At 38.4% G+C, this 27,125-nt stretch overlaps 1 protein-coding gene across 5 annotated transcripts in view; it reads left to right on the forward strand.

The window, feature by feature from the left end:
• The window catches only part of LOC130920906 (voltage-dependent T-type calcium channel subunit alpha-1I-like), a 150,677-nt gene extending 127,738 nt beyond the window's left edge, over positions 1-22,939 (forward strand). For all 5 annotated transcript variants that reach the window (XM_057844438.1, XM_057844440.1, XM_057844441.1 and 2 more), the window contains 9 exons: positions 342-412; positions 1,019-1,097; positions 2,962-3,083; positions 4,616-5,068; positions 8,040-8,174; positions 8,231-8,365; positions 8,565-8,775; positions 9,660-9,838; positions 18,060-22,939. In XM_057844438.1, the coding sequence (XP_057700421.1) occupies positions 342-412; positions 1,019-1,097; positions 2,962-3,083; positions 4,616-5,068; positions 8,040-8,174; positions 8,231-8,365; positions 8,565-8,775; positions 9,660-9,838; positions 18,060-18,431 (1,757 nt within the window). In that variant the 3' untranslated portion in view covers positions 18,432-22,939. The remainder of the gene's footprint in view (positions 1-341; positions 413-1,018; positions 1,098-2,961; positions 3,084-4,615; positions 5,069-8,039; positions 8,175-8,230; positions 8,366-8,564; positions 8,776-9,659; positions 9,839-18,059) is intronic.
• The last annotated feature ends 4,186 nt before the right edge of the window (positions 22,940-27,125 follow it).

Consider the following 27,125-nt stretch of genomic DNA (forward strand, 5'->3'; position numbering starts at 1 on the left):
TAGTAAACAAGCTTACTGTGGTATTTTGCTGTGGCATTGATTGCATAGATATGAGAGAGGTGATGCTTATAATACAGTATATAGAGTTGTAAAAAGAACACTTAACAATATCTTGACACTCATGTTACCCTACACCCTCTCTCCCAGAAGGCTTTATTGTTTCACTTCTTACCCACTGATGGTAGTATTTGGAAATTGGGCCTGCGGGAATTGGAGAGTCTCCATCTATTGGTCACTTGTAATCTTGCTCCTTTCCCGGTTACTCATATCCAGCTTTCGCTATCCTGTGTGTGATCTTCCACTTTTTTTACTACGTGTGTGTATGTGTTCTTTCTTTGTAGTGTTGAAGTTGCTTAAAATGGCAACCGGGATGAGAGCTTTACTCGATACTGTTGTCCAAGCTCTGCCTCAGGTTAGCACACAAACACATATATCTATTACACTTTGAAAGATACACACAACTATGGACGCACACAAATACACAAACTCCCAGGAGTTGATTAATATTTTCTGAATGATCAATGGCCAATGTCTGAGGAGGTTCACCCCTGAGAATTGTGACCTTCAGCCTTCAGGACTATGTCTTTGATTAAATATTTCTTATTTTTCTTTCTTTCTTCCACAGTTGGCTTTATTCACTTCTGAAAAGGCATGCGAGATAGTTCGCTTTTGTGTGTCCACTTTAGAGTGCCACAACAACGAGGTGCTCTAAAGTGGACACCTGATAATTTAAAAAGGAAAATGTACTAGTTACTTGAAGACTGAAGGAAAAAGCTAGACGCAGTACCCATTTTTCCAGGCGGTAGAAGTTCTGTTTGATTGGCAATTGACAATTGAGTAGAAAATGGTATCCACTCATCAGCTGAAACTGATGAAAATCTGACTTTGAGAGTCCAAGAAAATATTCTGTGTACATATTATTTTTTGTCCAGACTAGTAAGGTTTTTGTGACACAAGTGGTGTGTTATTTTTTTTTTTTTTTTTGAGTGACTAACACTATTTTGGTTCTGTGTGTCAGGTGGGAAATCTCGGCCTGCTGTTTATGCTACTATTCTTTATCTATGCTGCTCTTGGTGTGGAGCTATTTGGAGAGTTGGGTAAGAAGTTGCACACTCCTTCATGGTGGTGTAAATACTTTTTGAACAAATGAAACACTGAGAACTAGAGTTTTATGCCTATGATATAATCCAAGGGATTTAAATCTTGATGTTGTATATGCCAATTTTTGCCAGTCATACTTCTGGATACCATTACTTATTTTACTGACATTTTAGTTTAACTCCATTTTTGCATTTTAAAAACAGTGATGATTTTGAGATGTAACAACATTTTTGACCATGACTGAGGTACTGCAATCATCTTTTTCAATACTTTGAATCCCCTTCAGTATCATATATCTCAGTGGCCAAAATTGCCTGCAGTAAATATTAATGTAATATCGGAACTTAGTCAATATGACAGTTCTTTACACATTTGGAATTTTACTTTTACATATGTGATCGTTCAGGGTTGTATTTCAATCAGTCTATTCCTTTGGCACAGCATCATCATGCAGAAGCACCATGATGATGCATATCGTGTAATTTCCACTGTACATACTTCTGGCTAAATCCAGCTATCACAGATCAGTTTTTTCCAAACATAAATGATGTGGGATGAATGAGTTTTCTCTTCATTTTATAAGTAGCCCGCGTTGTTTTTCGCCATGTATCATGCTGCATCCATCCAGCTTCTAGTAATTATCCAAGGTCGGGTGCAGCTGCTTTTGCAGGGAATACCATACTTCCCTCTCCGCAGCTGCTTTGTCCAGCTATTCAAAGGGGATCCCGAGCTGTTCCCAAGCCAGCCGGGAGACAGTCTCCCCATTGTGTCCTGGGGGGAGGGAAATACTGTGCTGTATTTTCTTTCATTATAAATTCACTGCTGTGCTTATGTAAGTTAGTTATATACTTAATGAAATACAGTATGTACAACTTTTAGGAGTGAAAAGTGTGTATCTTAGTTTGAGTTTGAAAATAATGGTACAGTGATCCCTCGTTTTTTGCGGTCAATGTGGACCAGAACCCGGAAGGTTTAGTGAAAAACCGCAAAGTAATGCACCCCCCCAACCCCCCCCAAATTTTTTGGGGTGTTCAATATATTTATTCAAGATTTAGCATTGGAAAGAGATACATATAAGACATGTTTACACATTTTTTCCCCTTTTTTCCCCCAAAGTATCATTTAAAATATATATATTTTAATAAATGATTTTCAAGCGCTTCAAATGTAATAATTATGATAAGTTTTAAACATGTTACTGTCCCACCGAATTATATTTAAACAACAATAACGCACTGTCGTAGAAAACTGCTTGACTTTATTAAATCCTTCATTGAGTGAGTCCACTCACTCTACTCAACTGCTTACTTACACACAATAAGTTGCCACAGCAACTGTTTAACAAGTTAAACGATGACTGACCCATCAGACAAAAACATCTGTGAACATCGTTAACTTTAAAAACCAACTCCATTGCACTGCCTGACAAACAAATAGCAGGGAGAGGGAGGGTGGGAGCGAGAGTGAGACTACACGATCGGCTCGGGACAGCTCGTCTGTATTTTTTTTTTTTTTTTTTTTTTTAATTAAAAAAAAAATCCGCAATGGACTGAGGGCGCAATGTTTGAAATGCAAAGTAGCGAGGGATCGATTGTATTGATTTATGTATTACATGACGTATTACATTTTTGGTAAAAAAGTATTTGCCTCCTTCTCAATTTTTTTTTGCACTTCCTCCCTCTTTAATGTTAAAGCTCATCAGACAACTGCAATGTCATATGTCGTAAAAACATTCTCTGTTCAGTACTGCACTAAACTTAAATATGGAAAAAAAAACTGATGACCGATCTACGCACTCTAGTTCTCAATGGTTCAATAATAGTCAAAGGATTTCAACAGTTTTTGTTCGAAACCCATCAGTGTGCAACGTTGACTATCCGTGCGAGGGAATGAGCCGTCATGCCACCTTCGAAAACTTCGGAATGGCATTCCTCACACTCTTCCAGGTGTCTACGGGCGACAACTGGAACGGCATAATGAAGGTTTGTCTTATTTTTACTATATACTCGTCTACAGCAACACCCAAGAGCTAAAATATATTGCAAAGTAAATATCTTCTTTTATTGAAAATTATTTCTTATTTAGTTAGAATTTGTTTTCTCTTAAGGAACTTAAGGAAGGTCTTTTTCTCTCGAAAAACAACTTAAAATTTAAATCACGCAAATGCCTATTTTATTAAATTAGGCATAATTAGGCATATAAATTTTCATTTAAAAAAAATAAAAGGATAAATACAGATACCTAGAAAAAAATAGTATTTTAAATATGTATTCTATAATGAAATATGTATTATCCAGGGGTTTGACAAAATAATGGAAGCACCTTAAAAAGTCTACAAAAACTAATTTAATATGGTGTAGGTCTGGAATTTTAAGCCATTCTTCAGTTAGAATACCTTCTAACTCTTTTAGAGATGATGGCAGTGGAAATCGACGTCTTAATTGAATCTCTAAAACTGACCATAAATGGTCAATAATGTGTGCCGGCCACACGAGATGCTCAACTTCATTAGAACGTTCCTCATGCTGTTCTTTAACAATTATGTTCAATGATTGTGATGCCAAAATGTTAGGTGTTTCCATTATTTTGCCTAAGCCCTGTATAACGTAATTTCATAACACTTTTTCATATAAAATTTGACACTGTATTTTCAAATCCGATGTAGATTATCCTCACCTTTGATTGACACAATCACACTTTGGAATTCATTGTGTGTGTTACTGTATATTGTGGTGTGAAGTGGTGTGCAACTGCACTACACCACACTGAAAGTGGAATGAGTTTTGTTTAACTCTACACCATGTGGCTGAGGTGGAAACATGATTGAAAGTGAAAAGAGTCCCACATTGGTTCACCCACAGTGATCAGGTATCTGTGCCTGATTGAGTGAATAGTGAATGAATGGTGCCATTGGCGAAACAATCTCTCAAGCACACAACAAAATGAAGAGGAGATTACTAATCAATGGAGCCGGGTGCTCTTCATTATAAAACGTTGTGCTCATGTTTGGAATTTGAGAGTCTCAGTGCTGAAGTGACAAATTTAATATTAGCAATCATGAATAACCAGATTAAGTATTCAAAATAGAATATGTCAAATGCCTGAACTTCATACCTGCGTTGTAATTGTTGTTCACATTAAAAGTCTGGATGTTTTTTTCAACAACAATGAAGGAAGCTGATAATTAGATACGTTTGAGTAGGCCTGTTATCTTGAAATCGATTACTGTAATACGTTTGTAAATAGGGGCCTATTAGCATTGGAGATAGGTTTGTGTGCAGAATAATATCTGCTTATTAGACTGCTGATTCAACTCATTGTTTGAGTTATTGCATCTATCATGACTGAAAAACCTTTGATAATATGAGAAGATTGCATAACAGACGGCATATTTAATTAGCAATCAAACACCTGGGTTTGTTGTGTTGATGTATTTTGTAAGCGTGCAAGCGCATACACTTTGTATGTGCTTATTTAACTGGGTATACCCATCCTTCCTGTTCTGCACCCCCAGGATACACTCCGCGAGTGCCCCCCGGGGCATCCAGGCAACGACTACGGGTGCCACGCGGGTCTCCAGTTCATCTCTCCATTGTACTTCGTTTCTTTCGTGTTGACGGCTCAGTTTGTCCTCATCAATGTGGTGGTCGCTGTACTCATGAAGCATCTGGATGACTCCAACAAGGAGGCACAAGAAGATGCTGAGATGGATGCCGAAATCGAGCTCGAACTGGCTCAGAGCGGCCTCTGCTGCATGATTGGTGGCATTGGGGTCATAGCAGGGGCTACGGGTGGGGCCGTCGGTGGACTGGTTGCCGCAGCAGGGATTACTGCAGTGGCAGACACAGTCGGGGGGGCAAGTGGACCTTTGGTGGTTGTGCCAAAAGACGGAGGAGGTTCTGGTGGCATGGGCGGTCTTCAGGAGGGACACCACCATAACAGATGTCGACTTTATTCTCCTGCTCAGGTAAAAAAAATATTCTGGTTGATTGCTTTTCAATCAATGTGATGAGTATTTTGGAGCTAGAAGATTATTTAGGCTTCTGGTTTTTCAGGTATTCTTCAATTGGGGTTAAGATTGGAATAGTGTTTAAAATTTATAGTATCGCGTTTGAGTTTCAATTTAGAGTTTGAAGTTAGAATTTTGAAGTCAAATTAGAGATTTCAAGTCAAATGTATTTGTTTTTTTTTTTTTAATTAAGGTTCGGGTTTAAACTGGCTTCAGGTTTAGTTTCTGGTTTCAAATCTGGGTTTCATGTCAATGTTAGGGGTTTCACATTTGTGTGGTTGGTTTGAATTTAGGTCCAGTGTTTCATATCCATGTTACGGATTAAAGACAATGTTTAGAGTTTGAAACTAGGATGATTATTTTATTGGTTTCTAAATCTGGTCATGTTTTTTTTTTTTTTTTTTGGGCTGTTTTGATAGTTTTTTTCAAAGTTTCAAATTTAATGTTGTGTAATTTACCGTTTACAGAATAGTTTCGGTTTTCAATGTATACCGGTAATCAGAGTTTTAACAATGAACATAATTTTTTGTGTTTTAATTTTGGGTTAGAGTTCCAAATTAGGGCTTCTAAAAAGTGTTATACCTTTGACAACATTTCAAAATAAAGCTAGGGTTAGGGTTTTAAATTCAGGTTCTAATTCAGGATCTGAAGTTAGGGTTTTAATATGTGGTAACAGTTAAAAAGTTTGGGTTTAAATGCAGTGTTAGGGTTTTAAAAGCGATTTCAAGTCTAGGTTTCCAGGCATACTTGAGGTTTAATAATCAGATTACGGTTAAAAGTAAGTATAATGACAGGGTTAATCATTTGAAAGTAGGGTTTTCAATATTTTGTACGATTAAATTGGGGAATAAAGGCAAGGTTAGTGTGCTAAAATAAGATTTGAAGGTCTACTTAAACTCCAGAGTAAAGTGCCCAGGCCTGCTCCACCCCCCTGGAGTAGCTCATGATTTGTACATTATTTGTATATTAGGGCTGTCAAAATTATCGCGTTACAGACGTTAATTAATTTTTTAAATTAATCACGTTAAAATATTTCACAGAATTAACGTATGCACTGAATGACCCGCTCACGCATTGCCTCAAACAGATTACAATGACGCCGTTTATGGACATTAAGAGTGAAGAGAATGCCACCGGCCGCTTGGGGGCAGCGCCGTTCCATACTAATGGTATTCCTTCTATTAGTGGGAGAATTAGTAGTTGTGAGACGTTTATGCTGTTGCATTGTGCTATTTGTGCTCCACACATATTTCTGTAAGTATTCTTTCTTTTAGTGGCAATTATGTGTCTCTTGTTGTATTTTGGGTAAGATATGTACAGAGATATATACTGTATGTTAAAAGGCGAGTGGACACAGGCGTTCTTTGGACCGCGCCGTTTATTGGCATAAGCTTCGGCAACTCCTTCACAACAAACATAAGTATCATTTAGTGAAAGCACAACAAAAATAATATTCCTATCCCTCCAAAAAAAAATAATGTTCCCAAAAAGAAAAGCATTTAAGTCTGTAGTAATGAGACCCTATATTCTCACACAGTTAAACAACAATGCAAAGTGAACTGGCATATCCAATCAAAATAGCAATGCAAAATACACATAAAACTTACTCAGACTTTGGTCACTCTGTTCTTATTATTGTTATTTTTATTCTTATTATTATTATATCAACTCTACTTTTGATTGAAAATTTTACAAATTTTATTAAAACGAAAACATGAAGAGGGGTTTTAATATAAAATTACTTTAACTTGTAACTATAACATTTATCTTTTAAGAACTACAAGTCTTTCTATCCGTGGATCACTTTAACAGAAAGAATGTTGATAATGCCATTTGTGGATTTATTGTTATAAGAAACGAATACAGTACTTATGTACAGTATGTTGTATGTATATATCCAGGGGTGCACATAAGTGGTCCGCATGCGTACCGGACATAGACAAACGCGCTGGCCCTCAACGGCTTCCATACGCTTTTGCGTAGCAATGGCTGACCACTGTATTTGCGGCGGACACAAGAAAATCACTTTCTCTCGGCCCCACTGAGTAATTATTTCCGTGATCCCCCACCCCCGTCAAAAGACAGACAGACGACAGAGACATCACCGGAGCTACCGAAAAAAAGGACTTTTGCTGAAAAGTGGCTGCAGGAGGTACCATGGCTAGAAGCAAATGATGCTCGCACGGAAATGTGGTGCAACATTTGCCGTGAGAATCCCAATGTCGCTAATAAGAGCAGTGCATTTTATGTAGGGTCAAAGAATTTTAGCCATCCAAACTTTGAAAAGCACGAAAAAACAGAGCATGCAAACTATCGATGTCAGATAGGACCCCATTCGCCCTATGGACAAGTGGCGGAATAAAGTTATTGTAGAACAGCGCCATGCGCTGACAAACGTGTTTTTGCTCGCATTTCACAAAGCTAAACATGCACGTTCAATGAGCTCTTATGAGGAGGACATCCCACTTTTACAAAGGCAAATGTGAGAGCCGCATATGAGTGCCCTTTATTTTGAATTAGTGCTTTTATGTTTATTTCTTTACATTTCACTTCAAATAAATGGCAATTTTGTTGTGCCAGTTGATGTTAATCAAGCGTTAATTGTTTATATAATTAATTAAAGGTAATTGGCTCCAAGTAAAGCTTGTCATAATTTTATCGCATCAGGCGGGTCGGCTCTCAAGCTCAATGAGGACCAAGTCACATCTCCAGGTCCTCCTCTGAGAACCTGGGCAAAAAAAGTATGTGCACCCCTGTATATATCCCTCTTGTGTCTTATCTTTCCATTCCAACAATAATTTACAAAAAAATATGGCATATTTTAGAGATGGTTTGAATTGCGATTAATTACGATAAATCACGATTAATTAATTTTTAAGCTGTGATTAACTCAGCCCTATTGTATATATGTGTGTATACACACTAATAGGAAAGCCAGTGGCTAGACAGTGTGTCTCTGCTAATCAAAGACTCAACGGAAGGTGATATGATCGACAACCTCTCCGGCTCTGTCTTCCATCATTACTCCCCCATCTGCAAAGACTGTGACGGACATACACAGGAGGTACATATACGAACACACAGACGTAAATCGGGAAGCTGACTGTGTCGGGGTCACAGGTCCGTCTGGCAGAGGTGGAGAGGACTTCACTGATGTCGGAGCAGCTGTCTGACAAATCATCATCACCGGCACTGCCCGATGATCTCAGCCTGGATGAACACGCAAGCTACCAGATGTTGATAGAAGGAAGCCAGGTACACTCACACACATGCAAGTGCGCAAACATACACATGGAAAACACAATTTTTAAAAAATAAATACATGAACGCAGATATAACCATAAACAAACACAAAAATAGAAGCAAAGGTTAAAAAATACACAAACTACTCAAAACATGCACACTACCATATAAACACATACGCCTCCATTTACAATGCCGTTTTCTTCTTCAGGGGGGCAGCAGTGGTGACTCCCACAATTCGAGTGAGTTGCCCATAGAGGGGTGCTTTGAGTGGCTCCCTCATCCAGCCACTTCCAAAGGAGAGCATGAAGAAGATCAAAAAGAGGAAATCCATCAGCTTTTTGAGTCCAGCATTCTTCCCCCATCGAGTCCACCCTCAGGAGAAAGACAAATTACGACACATTGCACAGACAGCAAAACACGTGAGGTTTTCTTGTAGCTAAAACAGCAGAATAATATCATATTAAATCAAACAATTAGGTTTTTTTTAAAGGTGATTTAAGTTTGAAACAATTTAAACTGTAAAATGGCGTAAATAACTATTAATGTTCACAAAAAGCAAAATGGCAATAGCTGAACAGGTAAAACACAAAGCAACAAAACTGAAACTGCAAAAATACTGATACCTAACAGAAAAACATGATATATTAAAATGTGGAATGAAGTTAAAAGTAACATTAAACAATAAAGCATAAAACTGTGTAACAAGAAACAATGAGATGGTGACAGTTGAAACATCTAAATGTTGAAAATCAACATGAAAAACACGAAATGCAAAAAATGTGTCTCAAGCATTCAATGTGAATGTCAATGTGTGCATGACGGAAAAAGGCCCAACATGAACTGTGAAACATTAAATGATGGAATATCAGTTAGGCCTAATGAAAGATGGAAGCATGAATTAGCAAAATGTGATGGAACAAAATGTTAAACAAGGTAAACTTGAAATGGTACATTGTTGAACAGATAATTTGGAAGCAAAGAAATTGAAATAGCGATACCTGAAATTGGAAAATATTAAAAAACCCATAGCAACACAACCAAAATGTGGGACCAAAAACTGAAATGATACAAAGTTTGGGACAGCAAATCTTGAAACAGCTGATCATCAAACTGCCAACTCTGATACAACCAATACTAAAATTGTAAAACGTGAAGTAACAAAATGTAGAACCTGATATGGAACATTGTACAAATCTGAAATGGCAAAAATTCAAAACAATGTGAAATCTGGTATGAAACAATAATGCGTAAAATGTCTTATCTTGTAACAGAAAATGAAAGGTAAAATTCATTGTGTTTGCAGATGAGCGAGTAAGCTGCATCGATGGAGAACTCAGGTCCTCGCCACTCTTCCACCTCCCGGCCGATTTCTTTCACCCCACCGCCAACCCTCGAGACAGGCCTTTGTCCCGGTTGGCCTCCCCGACCTCCTGGGCATCCCTCCGCTCACCCGGAGCCAACAGCGGGGTGGCGCACTCAAGGGTATTAAGATTGGTTGAATGGATTGAGGAGTGTGTGCATGTTGTGTGGATGGACATCAGTGTCAATTTGTCAAAGTATTATAGACAGCAGTTTCACTTGGAAAAACATTTTTGGCCACCATCTTAGTGTAAAGTAATGATCCAACTGCGTAGGGACCATTTAATAACATAACCTGCATGTAAACTTTTTGCTTGGCTTATACTAACTTTCATGGGTACTGGTTTAAGTGATAAACTGTTAGATTACAACCTTTGTATTCAAAAAATACTTAAACATTTTAAAACTTCCAGAATAAATATTTGGATTTTATTAGCAAATTTAAACTGCAATATTTGCACATAATTTAAATTATATAAATACAAACTTGTTAATAATCTCTTAACTATCCAGAATGAGAAAAAATAAATAAACATTTGTTTTAAGACCACTCAACATTGTCTTTCAAAATAAATATATTAAATGTAAAAGAAAAAAACTTCTTAGTCAGAGAATAACAATATAAATACAAATGGAGCCTTTCCTTCAAGTAAAACACTACTGCTTTTGTCCACAAGCATCTCTTTAAATGCATCATAGGGTTGAGCAATTATAGAAAAAATCAAAATCAGGATTAGTTAAATTTTTTACCTTGATTATGATTAATGTATGATTATCTGGGGGAAAAACGTTTACATAGACTGCAAATAAAAATAATTTAAAATAAATAATGTAGAAAATAAATGAATGCATTTATGTAGTAAATGACATGTAGTATTTAGTTTCAAAAGTGTAAAGTCACAACATTCCTTCTTTCCTTCTAAACCAGGCCGTTTACAAGAAGAAAAGCATCATCATGTGTCTTTTATTTATTTATCTATTTATTTATTTATTTATTTATTTATTTTTTTTGACTGTCAACACTTTCCTTTGAAACACAGACTGAGAACTAGGACCTCTCTCTCAAAGCAGCTTCTTGTTCACGTTTTTCTGGTTCTATAGTTTCAAGCAAAGTTCACTACCGTTTTTTCGGACTTTATGTCGCACCTGTGTATAAGTTGCACAAGCCAAAAAATCCGCAATGAAAAGGAAAAAAACGTATATCAGTCGCACCGGAGTATAAGTCGCATTTTGGGGGGAAAATTTATTTGATAGAATCCAGCACCAAGAACAGACATGTCATCTTGAACGGCAATTTTTAAAATACAATAGAGAACAACAGGCTGAATAGGTGTACGGTATGCTAACATTACATGACGCTAGAAGTTAGATCAGGCCTAAAAAAATCCAGCCCGACCCGACCGGCCCGCGGGTATTAAAGACCGACGCGGCCCGAGCCCGATCAATTAACTTGATTTGCTTGCCCGAACCTGAAAAAAATACGAAATTTTATGATTTATTTGTAGGCACAAACCTGAAAATAAAATGTTATGTTTTATTTGTGAGGACTCAGGAGAAGGAGGAAATGCGGGGATGCGATGCGTGGTTGCGTTTTGTGTGATCACATTTGTGACGATACCGGTGCATCTATGCATAATCATGACAAATTAAAGCCTGTCTTTTGTAACGAATTCTCCCATTTAAACAAGACTGTAAGATGGATATTCAATAAACATATCTTTTATATTTGCGTGTTTGTTCTAACAGGCGGATAGTGGATTTGACATTTATTTTAATCTCCTCGAGTTGGCAGAAAAACAAACGCAAGTTTTCTCAAAGTTTAAATAGTCTACATATTTTTATGATCATTATAAATGAATTTACACAACGAAATAATGCTGGAAAAGTTTGTTAAATATATTTCTCGTATGAGACCAAAGCGCCACATTCGTTTACATTCAGCAAAGCCGACACAGGTATAGAATTCTGTATAGCATTTTCAACAATCAATTTGAATCCTTTCCATATCCCACTCCTACCAAAGTTGTTTCCTTTTCAATTCCCCTGTCTTTAGTTTGTTTTTCACCTCTAAAGCTGCTCCATATCGAAAACGAAATACCAGGATGGTCGCGGAGGGGAAGATTGAAAAGAGAGCGGGGCCACTGAATTCACGTGCGCAAGCATGCACAGCGCCTTCTCTGTTTTATCCAAATTATTTATTTTATTTAACATCCATACTTCGTTTAGTATAAATATATGAATATATATTTATTTTTAAAAAGTTAGCGAGAGAGGTCGGCCTGACCCGACCGTAAATAATCACACATAAGTCGCTCCAGAGTATAAGACGCACCCTCTGCCAAACTATGAAAAAAACTGCGACTTATAGTCCGAAAAATATGGTAAATTTCTCACAGTTGAATTTACGTTAACAGTAGAAAACATACAAGAGGAAACTTGTCTCTAAGCAGCTTCCTACTCGAGTTTTGCAGGTTAGCAAGTTGCCACAGTTTAATATTATGCTAACTCTGATGCAGGTCAGACTTTTAGTTACAAAATTAGTGGTGTGTTTCCCACCTCCACAACATTAACGTCTTTTTACATTACTTACAGAGGCTGCGGCTGGCTGAAAAAAACTTTTAATATCCCTCCCCTTCGAAGGGGGCGGTTGTCATCATGTTGTATTTTTGTGCCGGGGATATGTGCGTGTGCATGTGGGGGTGTCAAGTCATCAGCCAATCAAACGTGGGTTTGAGAAAAAAAAATGGACCGGCACATTCAGAAAGTGAATGGGGGTAAATGTAAATCTGAACATATTGTAAACATATCGAAAGACAATTTAAATTACCTTTATAACTGAGCTCATTATATAATGCAAATGAGGTTGCTTAACTCATTCACTCCCAGCCATTTTCACCGGAGCAAGGCCCTTTGCTCCCGGCCGTTTTACTGGATTTTGCCTGATTTTGCAAGGCCCACAGAAAATTCTGTTCTATTGCTATATAAACATGGAACCCACCAAAAGAAAGATTAGACTCTCTTCTTTCAGCAGAAAAAAAGTAAGTTCATATCTTTTTCCATTCTTTAGAAATCAGCAATGTAAAATAGCTTACTTTGAGCAATTTCTGATGAAAAAAGTGAGAAGTTGAGCTTTTTGGGAAACTATACATTTCAAACATAACTTTGACTTTAACACAGCTATTTTTTGCTTTAGTTACATCCCAAACATCTAAATAATGTTTTCCTTTAACAAAATAACAGAAACAACAAGACAAATAGAGCTTTTGATGGCAAAGTAACAATTTATTTACACATAACTAACTGCAAGATGACGCTATTGTGGCCGCGACAGCCGGTTAAACTTTTCCCTCATCGTTGCCTGTCTCAAAACAGATGAATTTTTTGGAGTCTCTGCGGGCTCTGCTCGCGAGCAGCACGGACTCAACGGCATTTAGTGGTCCCAGTCGTTCTGCTTGGTCGTCCAACGCCTGGCATCCTGAGCTTCCTACCGGTTGTCCTGCCCGGTTGTCCGCCGCCTGGCATCCATTCGGTCGCCCGGCTTTGTGGCTTGGCCGTCGTTGCCGTTGAATAGGGTTGCGGGTCTTACCAAATGCGCTACTGCCCTCCAGTGGCCAGTTTTATTGCTTTAAAATGGATTTTCAGCTTTGTGCTTTGGAGCTAAATTGAACCACGACCCAGAGATGTTTTTTTTTTTTTTTTAAAGAAAAGTAAAAGACTGGGGGCGGCACAGTGGCTTAGTGGTTAGCACATCTGCCTCACAGTTCTGAGATCAAGGGTTCAATCCCGGGCTTCGGCCTTCCTGTGTGGAGTTTGCATGTTCTCCCCGTGCCTGCGTGGGTTTCCTCCGGGATCTCCGGTTTCCTCCCACATCCCAAAAACATGAATGGTAGGCTGATTGAACACTCTAATTGTCCGTAGGTATGACTGTGTGCGTGAATGGTTGTATGTCTCCTTGTGCCCTGCGATTGGCTGGCAACCAGTTCAGGGTGTCCCCTGCCTACTGCCCGTACTTGGCTAGGATAGGCTCCAGCACCTCCGCGACCCTCGTGAGGAAAAAGCGGCATGGAAAATGAATGAATGAATAAAAGACTGGGACACTGAAACAATTACAAATAGAACGTATTTATATGTTTTTGGGAGCAAATGAGTTAAAAGTTGGTGGGGACAATTTAAGCATCCTGAAAGTTGGTGGTGTTATGTCCCTACTGTCACCATGCAAACCTATGCCCTTGATATTTACACATTTTAATAATGAAGCTCTTTTGTAAGCATTCAAAGACGTGAAATTTTAAAAGCCATGTTAAAAAAATGAGTTTTTGTAAAAGTTTAGCACAGGGTCAGATTGATGAAGTCATGAATGTGCTTTGAGAATGAGTTGATGAAGTCATGAATGTGCTTTGAGAATGAGATACAGAGTAAGGCGGTGTAGTGTTGGGATCAAAGCCTACTATCAAGGCTGCTATCGAGAACCGAGACAGCCCAGAGACCATACAAGGCAAGTCGGGACAGAGACAAGACCAAGACTTTTTGTGACCAAGACAGTAAAAATTAGTCAATTCTCAGTCAGGAGGATTTTTTTTTAATAACCAAGACAATGGCGAACTGTTAAAGTGCATTCTCTCTTCCTTTCTGTATTTTCACTACACTGTCTTTAACACTTTTATAGCACAACAGGAAAAAATTTTAAATTTTACTACTTGAGAGATGTGAGACACTAAATTGCAAATAACTTTTGTCATTACGTGTGTTCGGAAGTTTGACTAATAACCACAGTTGAAATACAATGCTAGACAAATGGTCAAACTTAAATTGTGTAGCATTTGCATTTTCTGTGTATATCTGTGAGTAATTTATTGTTCCACCTATGGTAGTAAATTTTAATCCCAGTATTTTAGAGAGAGTGAATCACCAATTCCACTACAATTCAATAGACGATATCAATTCTTTGGACAACGACACGATATTTGCTGATCTTTACTACGTCTGCCACAATACGATTCAATTCAAGGGATTTCAATGTACACATATGACACAGTCATTTACATTTCAACTAAAGCAACAAAATAATCTATAGCAGAAACATTTCAGACATTTGAATGAAAATCATTATTTGGGGAAAAAAAAAAAAAAAAAAAAAACGGCATGATAATGTTGATTATTGTTTTGATCTTTTTGATAGTGTCTAACCAATCGATTTATAAATCCAGATCTATGCCTCTATAGACTCGTAGTATTTTGTTTGTTAAATGAAATCCTGATTGTCGTGACTTCATTATATTAGTATCACCTCCTTTATGTTTTTTTTTTTTTTTTTTTTAATATTTTGAGATTGTGTCTTTAGCATACGAATATAACATCTAGTGCTCTGTTAAGTGCACCGCCCAATGAAGCATGAATTATTATTAACTCTGCCTCACTTGATTAAATTGAATCCACATTGACTTGTGTCTCTCCATTAGCGTGTGTGTAAAACAAGAACAAAGAATTCCTGGTCTTTTCTAGTTCTTGTGTATCCATGGCGACCCATCCCTCCCTCTACCTGGTGGCTTTGTAAAGCTCAGTGCCTCTGTGATCCGGTAGCACTCGGTGGCACTGAGCTAATTAACATGGCCGCGGCTCATCTTTGTTGGCTGCCTTCGTTCTTGGCTCACACTTACATATATTCAAATGTTTCTCTCCAGTTATCATGTTTTTCCTTCATCTTGTTACATCTCTCGCGGGGTTCATTCTTTGTCGTCTAGAGCTCTTTTTTTCCTCAGGCCATCTGCTTTTTTGTTTTTGTTTTAGTGCCCAATCTCTCCTTTTCTTAAGACCCCACTGAACTTTGCACAGCAAGAGGGCAAGAGCAGAGGTTGCAATATGACTTTCACAATGTTGTTGCACCTCTATCTTCAATTAAAAGTTTTTATGTGCATGAGTTTTTTTTAACAAACAAAAACTGATCAGTTAACAAATTTAATGAAAAATACATTTCCATATCTAGATTTTTGTTGTTACTGCGCAATCTTCATCACACAGCATAATTAAAGTTCTCGTCACTAGTTTGTTAGTTTCGCTCACTCGTTTTTTGGGGTTAGATTAGTAAGGTACGATGGTTGAGATTCCCCATACTAGTAGTTGGCCCTTAGTAAAGGTCTTTTCAAAATAGTGACAGCAAAGTGTGGGAGTTCCTGCTGCAGTGTGGAAAGACAGTATTTTTTATATTGGTCACGGACTTGCTAATTAAGCTGATCGACCTTATACTTTGTATGTTCCATCTAAAGGAAATAGAGAGGCAGTTATCAAAGGTTATCATTTCATTAAATGCCTTTGCTGTTGCATTGCACTGTCTGACAAGAAAACAAATCTCTTATGTTTTCCACTGGATTCCCATAAATCAAAGCACTCCAAATGCAAGGCTGAGTTGGAGGCTTGGAGCTGACAGTTTCTTGGGATGGCAGGACCAAATCAAGCAGACAAATATCAGACAATGTACAGTGAGCCTTTCTTTAGCTATAATATCCAATGTTACAATACCGCAAAGAGCAAATAATCCAATGTTGCCATGGCTGCAAGTGACCTTACTAGATGTTCGGTTTGTTTTTGCATTTGCTGGCTTACTCACTGTCATGCCTTGGATTAAGTTTTGTTAAGATTTTGCCCTAGTGTGTCTGGTCATTGTAATTATCCAATGATTTCACTTTTTGTGGCCTGCTCCTTGTGTTTGGACCAATCTCCTCCCTCTTGTATCGACCACCTGTGTCTCATTGTCTCGTTACCTCTTGTCTGTATTTAAGATCCCTATGTGCTGTCTGTTCTTATTGCATCATTCTCTTCTCACCTCATGTCCGTGTCCATGCTCCTGTTGTGCCTGTATCCCAGTAAGTTTCATACCAGGTCTTTTGTTTTAAATTGATTTGTACTTTGTTTTTTTTGGGCTTTTGTTTGTACTTTGAGTTGTGTCACTGAAATTATAACATTATTGTGTTGATCACGTCCCTGCCTTGCTGCCTTTTGTTTTCCCTGCGTCTGGGTCCACCACGTCCTCGATCCCCTGACACTCACCTGTTCATTTGTATATTCTTTAGCAATTTAATTTATTTGTTCCTTCTTTTCTTAGTTTGTTAGTTGATATGCCAGCCTGAGTTTGGTTCCTAGCATTATTATTTATTCAATTAACTTTTTTTAATTTGTTCGTTACTCTGAAAGTTTACATCAAAATTAATAAAATTAATTATCATTAAAAAATTTGCCAAATAGGCAGATAATCTACTAGTATGTTGATATCGATAAAGGCAAACACGTGGCTTGAATAACTCATTCACTCCCAACCATTTTCACCAGAGCAAGGCCGTTCGCTCCCGGCCGTTTTACTGGATTTTGACTGATTTTGAAAGACCCACAGAAATTTCTGTTCTATTGCTATATAAACATGGAACCCACCAAAAGAAAGACAAGACTCTCTTCTTTCAGCAGGAAAAAAAGTAAGTTCATATCTTGTTCCATTCTTTACAAATCAGCATTAGAAAATAGCTTAGTTTGAGCAATTTTCGAATTTCTGATGAAACAGAGAAATTGAGGTTTCCGTGAAAGCATACATTTCAAACTTTCAAACTTTGACTTTAACACAGCTATTTTTTGCTTTAGTTACATCCCAAACATCTGAATAATGTTTTCCTTTTACAAAATAACATAAACAACAAGACAAATAGGTTTTGATAGCAAAGTAACAATTTATTTACACATAACTAACTGAGAGATGACTCTGTTGTCGCCGCAACAGGTGGGTAAACTTTTCCGTCATCGCCGCCTGTCTGATAAAGATGGATTTTTTTGAGTCTCTGAGGAGTCTGCTCGGCGAGCAGCACGGACTCAACGGCATCTTCCGCTGCACTGGTGGTCCCGGTCGTACTGCTCGGTCGTCCAACGCCTGGCATCCCGGGCATCCTCTCGGTTGTTCTGCTTGGTCATCCGCTTCCTGGCATCCTTCCACCGTCGCTCTGACCAGGCTGCCCGGCCGTTCGTTGCCGTTGAATCGGGTTGCGGGTCTTACCAAATGCGCTACTGCCCTCCAGTGGCCAGTTTTATTGCTTTAAAATGGATTTTCAGCTTTGTGATTTGGAGCTCAGTTGAATCAGAACCCAGAGATGTCCCTTATGAAAAAAAAAAAAAAAAACGTAAAATTGGGACACTGAAACAACGTATTCATACGTTTTGGGGAGCAAATGAGATAATATTTTTTGTCTTTACATTTTGGTGCATATCATGACTGCTGAGTGCACGACTGGAGTCAAACGGTATCGCTCACACATTTTTAATTGCTCGTCTGAGAGTTTAATATACATCTTTATTTCTCTGTGTGCAGCACGTGTCCCAGAGTGACTCGTCATCAACCACTAGCAGTCCAGATGGCTACCGACAATTGTCTCTCAAGGAGGACCTCAGCTTCAGTATCTCACCAACTCGGCACCTGGATCCCCCTTTTCACCTGTCAAACCTTACAACAGTCGAACTGGATCACTCTACAGTGAAGAATCACAGCTCTACTGTCCCCCTCCAGGCTACCAAGGGGCACCAGAAGAGCCCCAGCCAGCCGCAGCAGGACTCTGCTGAGCCTCTTGACGAAGGCACTGGGGAGTGTCTGTCGAACACCCTCAACAGTCTTTCAGTGACCTGTCAGCAAACGGATGTAAAGAGCACGCCAGAAAACGACACAAACTCCCAGAAGAACAGATGAAACGTTTTGTAATTCCATTGTCCTCAGAACTTTTCCAACTAATTATGGGAGGACCCAACTTTCTAGTCTTTGAACGGTTTGTTCAATTTTGCACGGCTGCTTAAGATAGATCACCTTCTCTCCGTTCTGGACTGACAGAAAGAATTAAGAACCCAAGGATTTGCATACTACAATATGACAGGAAATTGTTGGGGAGCTTTGCTGTCTGGCAGCAATCCTCGTGAGGAGAAGCGATACAGAAGATTAATCGTGGAATCGCAACTGTGGTGGCTTCAACTGAAACTGCCTGACGTCCACGTTTCTATAGCACTGTTGCTAACAATAGCATTAAATTACAGCTACGTTCTATTGAGTAAAGGACATTGACAGGTAATATGTCCTGTGATTTCGTGACTGACTGTCCATATAGCTGTCCTCCAAAGACACATTTCCACCAAGTGGCCCAGTCTAGTTGGTGGACTGGAGGGTAAATCAACACCCTGACCTTGCACTAAACACAATTATTGATAATAGACGATATGTTTTGATAGTCTTTGGAAACCAGAAACCCCAAAAATACTGCTGCTTGGTGGAAACAGGTCTGGAGATTTTGTCAGGTCTGAAAGTGAACCCCTAAATAGGGTTTATATCTGTAATATGTCCTTATGTTTCACTAGCTTCATGGTTAGGTAGAGACGCTGGACAACATAGAGACTTTAGAAAATGGAAACCCAAATGATTTTATATCATACCGAACTGTACTGTTGCCCAGTAGAATCAGGAATTTGAAGCTTGTCAGATCTCAAAGTGAGCCACTAAAAGTGCTTTAGCTTCAGCTACTGTACAATGTCAGTACGTTAGGCTTTCTTCATGTTCAGTAAAGACTATAGTCAACAAATTCCAAATGAAATTGTTTCCTAATGTACCGTACTGTACTGCTGCTTGGTGGAAACAGGTCTTTCTGAACTCATCTTGTCTTTCAAATGAACCACTGCAAGTGGACTGTAGCAGTTTTGTCAGTGTGCTTGACTTCCTTTACACATAAGTGGAATTGGATTGCAAAAACCGAATGGAGGTGTTTCATGATTCTTGCTTGGTGGTAACAAGTCTTAAGCGCTCGTAGTGCTGAACATCGACTGCAAAAGAGAAAACATGCAGGTCTCTCGGCCATACCGGCATACCCACAAAAAGGGCTAAAAATGTGTGATAAATGAAGTAAAGATGTGGGCCAAATATGGCTCGCATCAGTCTTGGATGCCCAGATGTAGAAGAGTAGTTTTATCCAAGATATAGCATCAGGTGTTTGGAAATTTATCATCCATTCCACCTGAAGTCCTGCTAGTTTTATACACTCCCATATTTTTGCCTATTTAATTTGTCCTCTGTTGCCATCCTTTCACTTGGTGTTCCTTGAACCAATAATTTTCTCACTTGTCTCTCATCCTTTGTATTTGAAAGGTGACGTTTGTAAAGTGATGTTTTAATAATTTAATACAAATTTACATTTAAAAAAATATTTTGTCAGCTCTCAATGAGCAGCATTTTTGCCCAAAATTTTGCCCAAAACCTTGTATTCCAATTAGAATGGAAGGGAATGCCCTAACCGAATAAGAATATTCAATCCGACCCTTCAATCAGAATAAATGGGCTGAATTTGAATGGAATTTAATCCGGCTTCACTGTGGCAGTGTATTTTTGCCAATCGATAGAAGTCCTGTATACAATTCACCCTGTCTGTACATGCTCTGTCTTAACAGAAATGCATAGTGACGTCCATTATAAACATGAAATTAAGCCAGTTTCTAATCAAAATTAATCTGAGGTGGAAGAACTTTTGTTTTTGTCAAGCTTTTTCTTTAATATCTAATCAAGAACCCCCACGTCACACATCTGTTGAACAGTTAAGATTAAACAGAGTTGCACAAGTACACTCCTATAGATAGATCAAATCATGATATATAAAGAATTATTTAAATGACAATGAAAAAGATTCTGCATGTAAAACAAGCTTAAGTAAATTTACATGTGAAGAAAGTCAAGTTGGAGCTGTTGCTTGAACAACATTAGCCGTAATATTCTAGACTAAACCCCACCACCCAAAAAGTTTCTAAAAAGCTATTTTCTAAAAGTCCCAACAGTTCTTGTCAGCACTAATAATAATAGGTTTATACCAATGTGTTTGTGTGCATATATACTAGGGGTATGCCATCTTAGGCACCCCACGATTCGATTTGATTATGTTTCAGGGTGCTACCATTCCATTATTGAACGATGATCACTGTATTGACGATGCTCACGGTTATCATGATTATCACGATTATCGATGCATCGTACATTACTAATTAATAAAGTAGACAAACAAATTTATGTCTATTATTTATTTAAAATATCCTAATGATTCAACAGGAAAGATGGAAACATGCCCATACAACAAAAAGCTGCTCTTAAACCGCTATTTTTTTTTTTAAACAAGAAAGTGCAAAAACATTAACCATTTTATAGGCAGTACTTATTCAACATGCCCATACAAAACACAGCTGACCTTGAGATACTCTTTTTCACAAGAAGGTGCAAAAACATTAGCTGTTTCAAAGGCAGTACTTATTTCTCTCAACATTACAATAAAATTTACACTGGTGGAATGAATTCTACATTTTCTGGAAACAAAGAGAGTGTTTTTAGAAATAAGACTTCTTTTAACCAGTATACCTTGCTGTCACAGATTTCTGTACTATTTCGCATGTTTGTAGTGTTACCGCTGTACTTAATCCCGGTTTTAAACGTTCTGCATCTGGAGTAATTTATGAACACCACCAAACAATGCACAACTTGACATGGAAAAATATGTTAGCGAAGTTGCTAATTAGCATGGCGCTTGGCGCTAACTAGTAACTTCTCAAAAACAACAACAATAAAGGCTAAACAGTACAAGAGGGTTCGTGTACTCACCTCTGATAGACGGACACGGACTTAACAAAACACTAGGGACTTTTTCCAATTAACACGACTTAAACCTACCTCTGGACAACTGAAAGACAAGGAGAAATGAACTATCTCTCTTCCCCTCTCGCTCTAAAAAATAACTTGCGCACAGAAGTGTGACCGCTGAGTCCCTGCCTGTCTCATACACAAATTTATTTTCCAGTCTTTTGAAAAAGAGTAAATCTCTCGCTCAGTAACCGGCCAGTGGCGCCTCCAGAAATGTTTCATAGGGGTGGCCAGATGGGGCCACTTAAAATCTTGGGGTAGCACACCAAAACCAAAAGCCATAATTTCAGGTTTTCATTATATTATTGCAGTAAAAAGGTTAGGGGAAAACTTTCAGAAAGACTTAAGGACACGGCTACTGATATACTTTGGTGTATTGTGTAATATTTGATGTTACTAATGATTTAATGTGCATAGTCCATAGTCCTGCCTGTGCATTTGGGATTAAATGTATAACCGATGCTACAACAATCTAACGATACACTGGCAAGCAGGGTGGCCAGTGGGGTGGCCAACAAATTGATAGGGGGGGCCGTGGCCACCCCTGGCCGCCCCCTGGTGGCGCCACTGTAACCAGCTATATCCATCCTAATGTTGTGCATGCGTCCGTTAAAGGTGTTCTAGCGGCAGACGTGTCTTGAATTTCGTTCCGCTACGAGCGGCTGTCATAAAGTTATTAGGAAAAATCATCGTTTTTGAACATTTATGAATCGTAATCGAATCGTCTCGTGTCGAATCGCGATGCATTTAATAATCGATTTTTTGGCACTCCCTTAATATATACACACATACCATACAATGGCTGTAAACATTACGGTCCTCGCAATTCGAGTCAGCGCTCAAATAATAGGAGCAAAAGACTATTTAGTTGCAAGAACATAATACTGTTTTTCCATAAATGACAACGCAGAGGTGCAGTGTTTCTTGAATATAAATATGCACTCTAAAGGTTAACAACTCAATGCTAAAAATGATCCCTCTTGGTTTGTTTTTCAAACTCTTATCTGACTCAGGTCTGCCAATGTGTAGCAAGAGAACAAACTATGGCAAGTGGTATGGAACAAATGACTCTCATTTGTCATGTTGATTATTTTCATCGGTTGGGTTCAAGTCGGGCCTTTCTGATCCTTCTGGCCAAGTGTTTTTCATTGTGTAGACCTTTAGTGGGCACACATACACATGTATGCATTATGCGGAGACGTAAACATACTGTTTTTAGTAGCTGAGACATCACCGTCGAACCCCTGCAGAAAAGACTATTTTAAATAGTATTGAGTCCTTCCATGCCACCCCATGTTGGAGATATGCAATATATTGCAGTGTTAGTGGTAGTAGTAGTTAGACAAATAAGAATAGAGAAGATTCTATTTATGTAATTGAATAAAAATGGTAATGGGATTGAAAGGTCACAGAAAGGATGATGATGTTGTGTGATGTGTAACGTAATGACCCCAATGTCCCTCGCGTACACACACATGCACACCTCTCTTTCCTTCCCCCAAATTGCATGTGCAGTTCTGTTTCTGTTTTGCTGAATGTCACTCTGGTGTCATATAAAATGATCTTTTCAGCAGCTGTCTCCAGTCCATTTTTTTTACACGCTAACAGAAAACAAAAGTTACAAGAAAAAGTAAAAGTGTCTTACTTAGCACTTGATCAGCCTTTTGTGGGCTTTCAGAGGATGAAGAGGTACAAACAAAGCAAATGTTTTGTCTAAAAACAATCATCCTAAAACAGCTTTTAAATGTACCTTTGTCAATCACATTTTATAAAGAATTTAAAAATTGGCAAGTACCAGTTTAATTTCTCAGGTGAAAAAAACAAAAATAAAAGTTTTCATCCATTTTGACTATTAATAAAAGTATTCACAGGCCACGACGGGTGATTTGTATCCCAAAGAGGGAGCCGCTTAATATGCACGACATAGCAAAAGAGGTGGGTCCGTGTAATTGCCGTCCCAGCCTACCCCTTCGAGCGTACCGTAATTCTCCAAGTGCTGATGTGGGGGAAAAAACATGACAATGAAAGAGTGTGCTATAAGGCTAAAACAAATACACATTGTCACGGTAATTAAGTTGCCAAGCTACTTTTATTGAAATCTAGGCTTATTTGTTGGTCAAAAATATTCTTCCTACTTCTACTCAGCACTTGAGCATCAACACAAGCACCTTCTGTAGGTGCCCTGAGGCTTTCTGGCCTTTAAAATAAGCATTTACCTGATGTGCAGTATTTACTGTACTGTAACTATTTTGCATAAAGTATTGACAATAAGCCATCAAGTTGTAGTACACAACTGTCTGAGAATTGCTGGTTCTGGATGGAAAATTGTATAATTCTAAATCTCTAAATCACCAGTTTCTTGAGTGGGGAATTTTTTTTTTTTTAATCCAGCATTGTAATCGGCACCCAGCCGCAGGATTTTGGAAACTTTTAGGGACTTTGTGGTGCTTCCAGTCAATAGAGTTAAATTCAACAAAATTCAATCTAACAAATTTAAGACAAGAGCATTTAAGCAGTAAAGATCTTCAGTCTTGGACTTGAGTTCTGAGGACTTTTGCATATGCAGCCCTAGAATATACCTACCAAATTTCTTTGTGAACCGTCCAAGAATAATGGAGAAGTATTCATTTATAGTCTGCAATTAATAAATGTAATTCATCAGTAAAACTAAAATTATATATACATATATATATATATATATATATATGTGTGTGTGGGTGTGGGTGTGGGTGTGTGTACAGTATATATATTTACAGTATATACAGTGGGGCAAATAAGTATTTAGTCGACCACTAATTGTGCACGTTCTCCCACTTGAAAATATTAGAGAGGCCTGTAATTGTCAACATGGGTAAACCTCAACCATGAGAGACAGAATGTGGAAAAAAAAAAAAACTGAAAATCACATTGTTTGATTTTTACAGAATTTATTTGCAAATCATGGTGGAAAATAAGTATTTGGTCAATAACAAAAGTTCATCTCAATACTTTGTTATGTACCCTTTTGGCCCATTCCTCCATGCAGATCTCCTCTAGAGCAGTGATGTTTTGGGGCTGTCCTTGGGCAACACGGACTTTCAACTCTCTCCTCACCCCGTGGTGTCAAAATGTTAACAAGAACGGGGAGCAAAAATTCCAGAACCACACGGGGGGACCTAGTGAATGACCTACAGAGAGCTGGGACCAAAGTAACAAAGGCTACTATCAGTAACACAATGCGCCGCCAGGGACTGAAATCTTGCAGTGCCAGACATGTCCCCCTGCTGAAGAAAATATACGTCCAGGCCCGTCTGCGGTTCGCTAGAGAGCATTTGGATGATCCAGAAGAGGACTGGGAGAATGTGTTATGGTCAGATGAAACCAAAATAGAAGTTTTTGGTAGAAACACAGGTTCTCTTGTTTGGAGGAAAAAGAATACTGAATTGCACCATACCCACTGTGAAGCATGGGGGTGGAAACATCATGCTTTGGGGCTGTTTTTCTGCAAAGGTACCAGGACGACTGATCCGTGTAAAGGAAAGAATGCATGGGGCCATGTATCGAGAGATTTTGAGTGAAAATCTCTTTCCATCAGCAAGGGCAATGAAGATGAGACATGGCTGGGTCTTTCAGCATGACAATGATCCCAAACACACAGCCAGGGCAACAAAGGAGTGGCTTCGTAAAAAGCATTTCAGGGTCCTGGAGTAGCCTAGCCAGTCTCCAGGTTTCAACCTCATAGAAAATCTGTGGAGGGAGTTGAAAGTCTGTGTTGCCCAACGACAGCCCCAAAACATCACTGCTCTAGAGGAGATCTGCATGGAGGAATGGGCCAAAATACCAGCAACAGTGTGTGAAAAGCTTGTGAAGAGTTACAGAAAACGTTTGGCCTCCGTTATTGCCAACAAAGGGTACATAACAAAGTATTGAGATGAACTTTTGGCATTGATCAAATACTTATTTTCCACCTTGATTTGCAAATAAATTATTTAAAAATCAAACAATGTGATTTTCAGTTTGTTTTTTTTTCCACATTCTGTCTCTCATGGTTGAGGTTTACCCATGTTGACAATTACAGGCCTCTCTAATATTTTCAAGTGGGAGAACTTGCACAATTAGTGGTTGACTAAATACTTATTTGCCCTGACTGTATATATACTGTGTACGTATATATATATTTATATATATATATATATATGTATATATATATATATATTTTTTTTTTTTAATGTCATTTAAGGATCAATGTATACATGCATCCCTAGATTATAGTTTTGATCCATCCATAAATAACAGATGAGTAGCACAAACCGCTACTTTTTTTCCCTCATTTTGAGTCGTGTGGTTTATAGTCCAGTAAGGCCTATTTTTTATCATTCATTTTTGGGTAATAGGTAACACTTTATTTGACAGCGGCATCATAAGACTGTCATAAGACAGTCATTATTATGATATGACACTGTCGTGGGCATTAATTAATGCTTATGACAGATGTCATTAAGTGTCATCAGGCAACTTCTGTCACTAACTCGATTTATGTCCAGCTCAGATCTTTTAAATGCATTCAAAAGTGAGATAATTTGACACTAAATGACATCTGTCATAAGTAAGCATTTGTTAATGCTCATGACAGTGTCATGTCATAACTATGATGGTCTTATGACAGTCTTACGTCACCACGGTTAAATAAAGTGTTACCGGTTAATATCTTTTGGTCTTAATATCCCATAATACAGTGAAAACAGCTGCGGCTTATAGTCTGAAAATTGCTGTAATTAACTCAGTAACTAATTAATTAGCCCTGAGGAAAAATATAGAAAACACTGCTCTGAGGATTGATTGCATTCACAGTGTATCACAAAAGTGAGTACACCTCACTCATTTCAGTAGATATTTAAGTATATCTTTTCATGGGACAACACTTACAAAATGACACTTTGACACAATGAAAAGTAGTCTGTGTGCAGCTTATATAATAGAGTTAATTTATTTTCCCCTAAAAATAACTCAAAATATTGCCATTAATAGCTAAACCCCTGGCAACAAAAGTGACCCTAACCCTAACCCACCCCATGGGAACGACATACGTCCCTAAATGTCCAAATTGAATACTGCTTGTCATTTCCCTCCAAAATGTCATGTGACTCGTTACAGGAGTGCTGTCAGCATTGCTTCAGAGATTGAAGAGGTGGGGGGGGGCATTCCCACCACCATGCTTGATTGTAGGCATGACACACTTATCTTTGTACTTTGTACTCCTCACCTGTCGCCGCCACACATGCTTGAGACCATCGGAACCAAACAAATTCATCTTCGTCTCATCAGATCATAGGACATGGTTCCAGTAATCCATGTGCTTTGTTGACATGTCTTCAGCAAACTGTTTGCGGGCTTTCTTGTGTACCGTCTTCAGAAGAGGCTTCCTCCTGGGGTGACAGCCATTCACACCAATTTGATGTAGAGTGCGGGGTATGGTCTGAGCACTAACAGGCTGACCCCCCCCACCTTTTCAATCTCAGTCGCAATGCTGACAGCACTCCTGTAATGAGTCACATGACATTTTGGAGGGAAAATGACAAGCAGTACTCAATTTGGACATTTAGGGATATACGTAGTTCCCATGCATTGTACTCGCTTTTGTTGCCAGGGGTTTAGATATTAATGGCTATATTTGAGTTATTTTGAGGGGAAAATAAATTAACTCTATTATATAAACTGCACACAGACTACTTTTCATTGTGTCAAAGT

Source organism: Corythoichthys intestinalis, chromosome 8 (assembly GCF_030265065.1).
Source record: "Corythoichthys intestinalis isolate RoL2023-P3 chromosome 8, ASM3026506v1, whole genome shotgun sequence".
Taxonomy (NCBI): Eukaryota; Metazoa; Chordata; class Actinopteri; order Syngnathiformes; family Syngnathidae; genus Corythoichthys; species Corythoichthys intestinalis.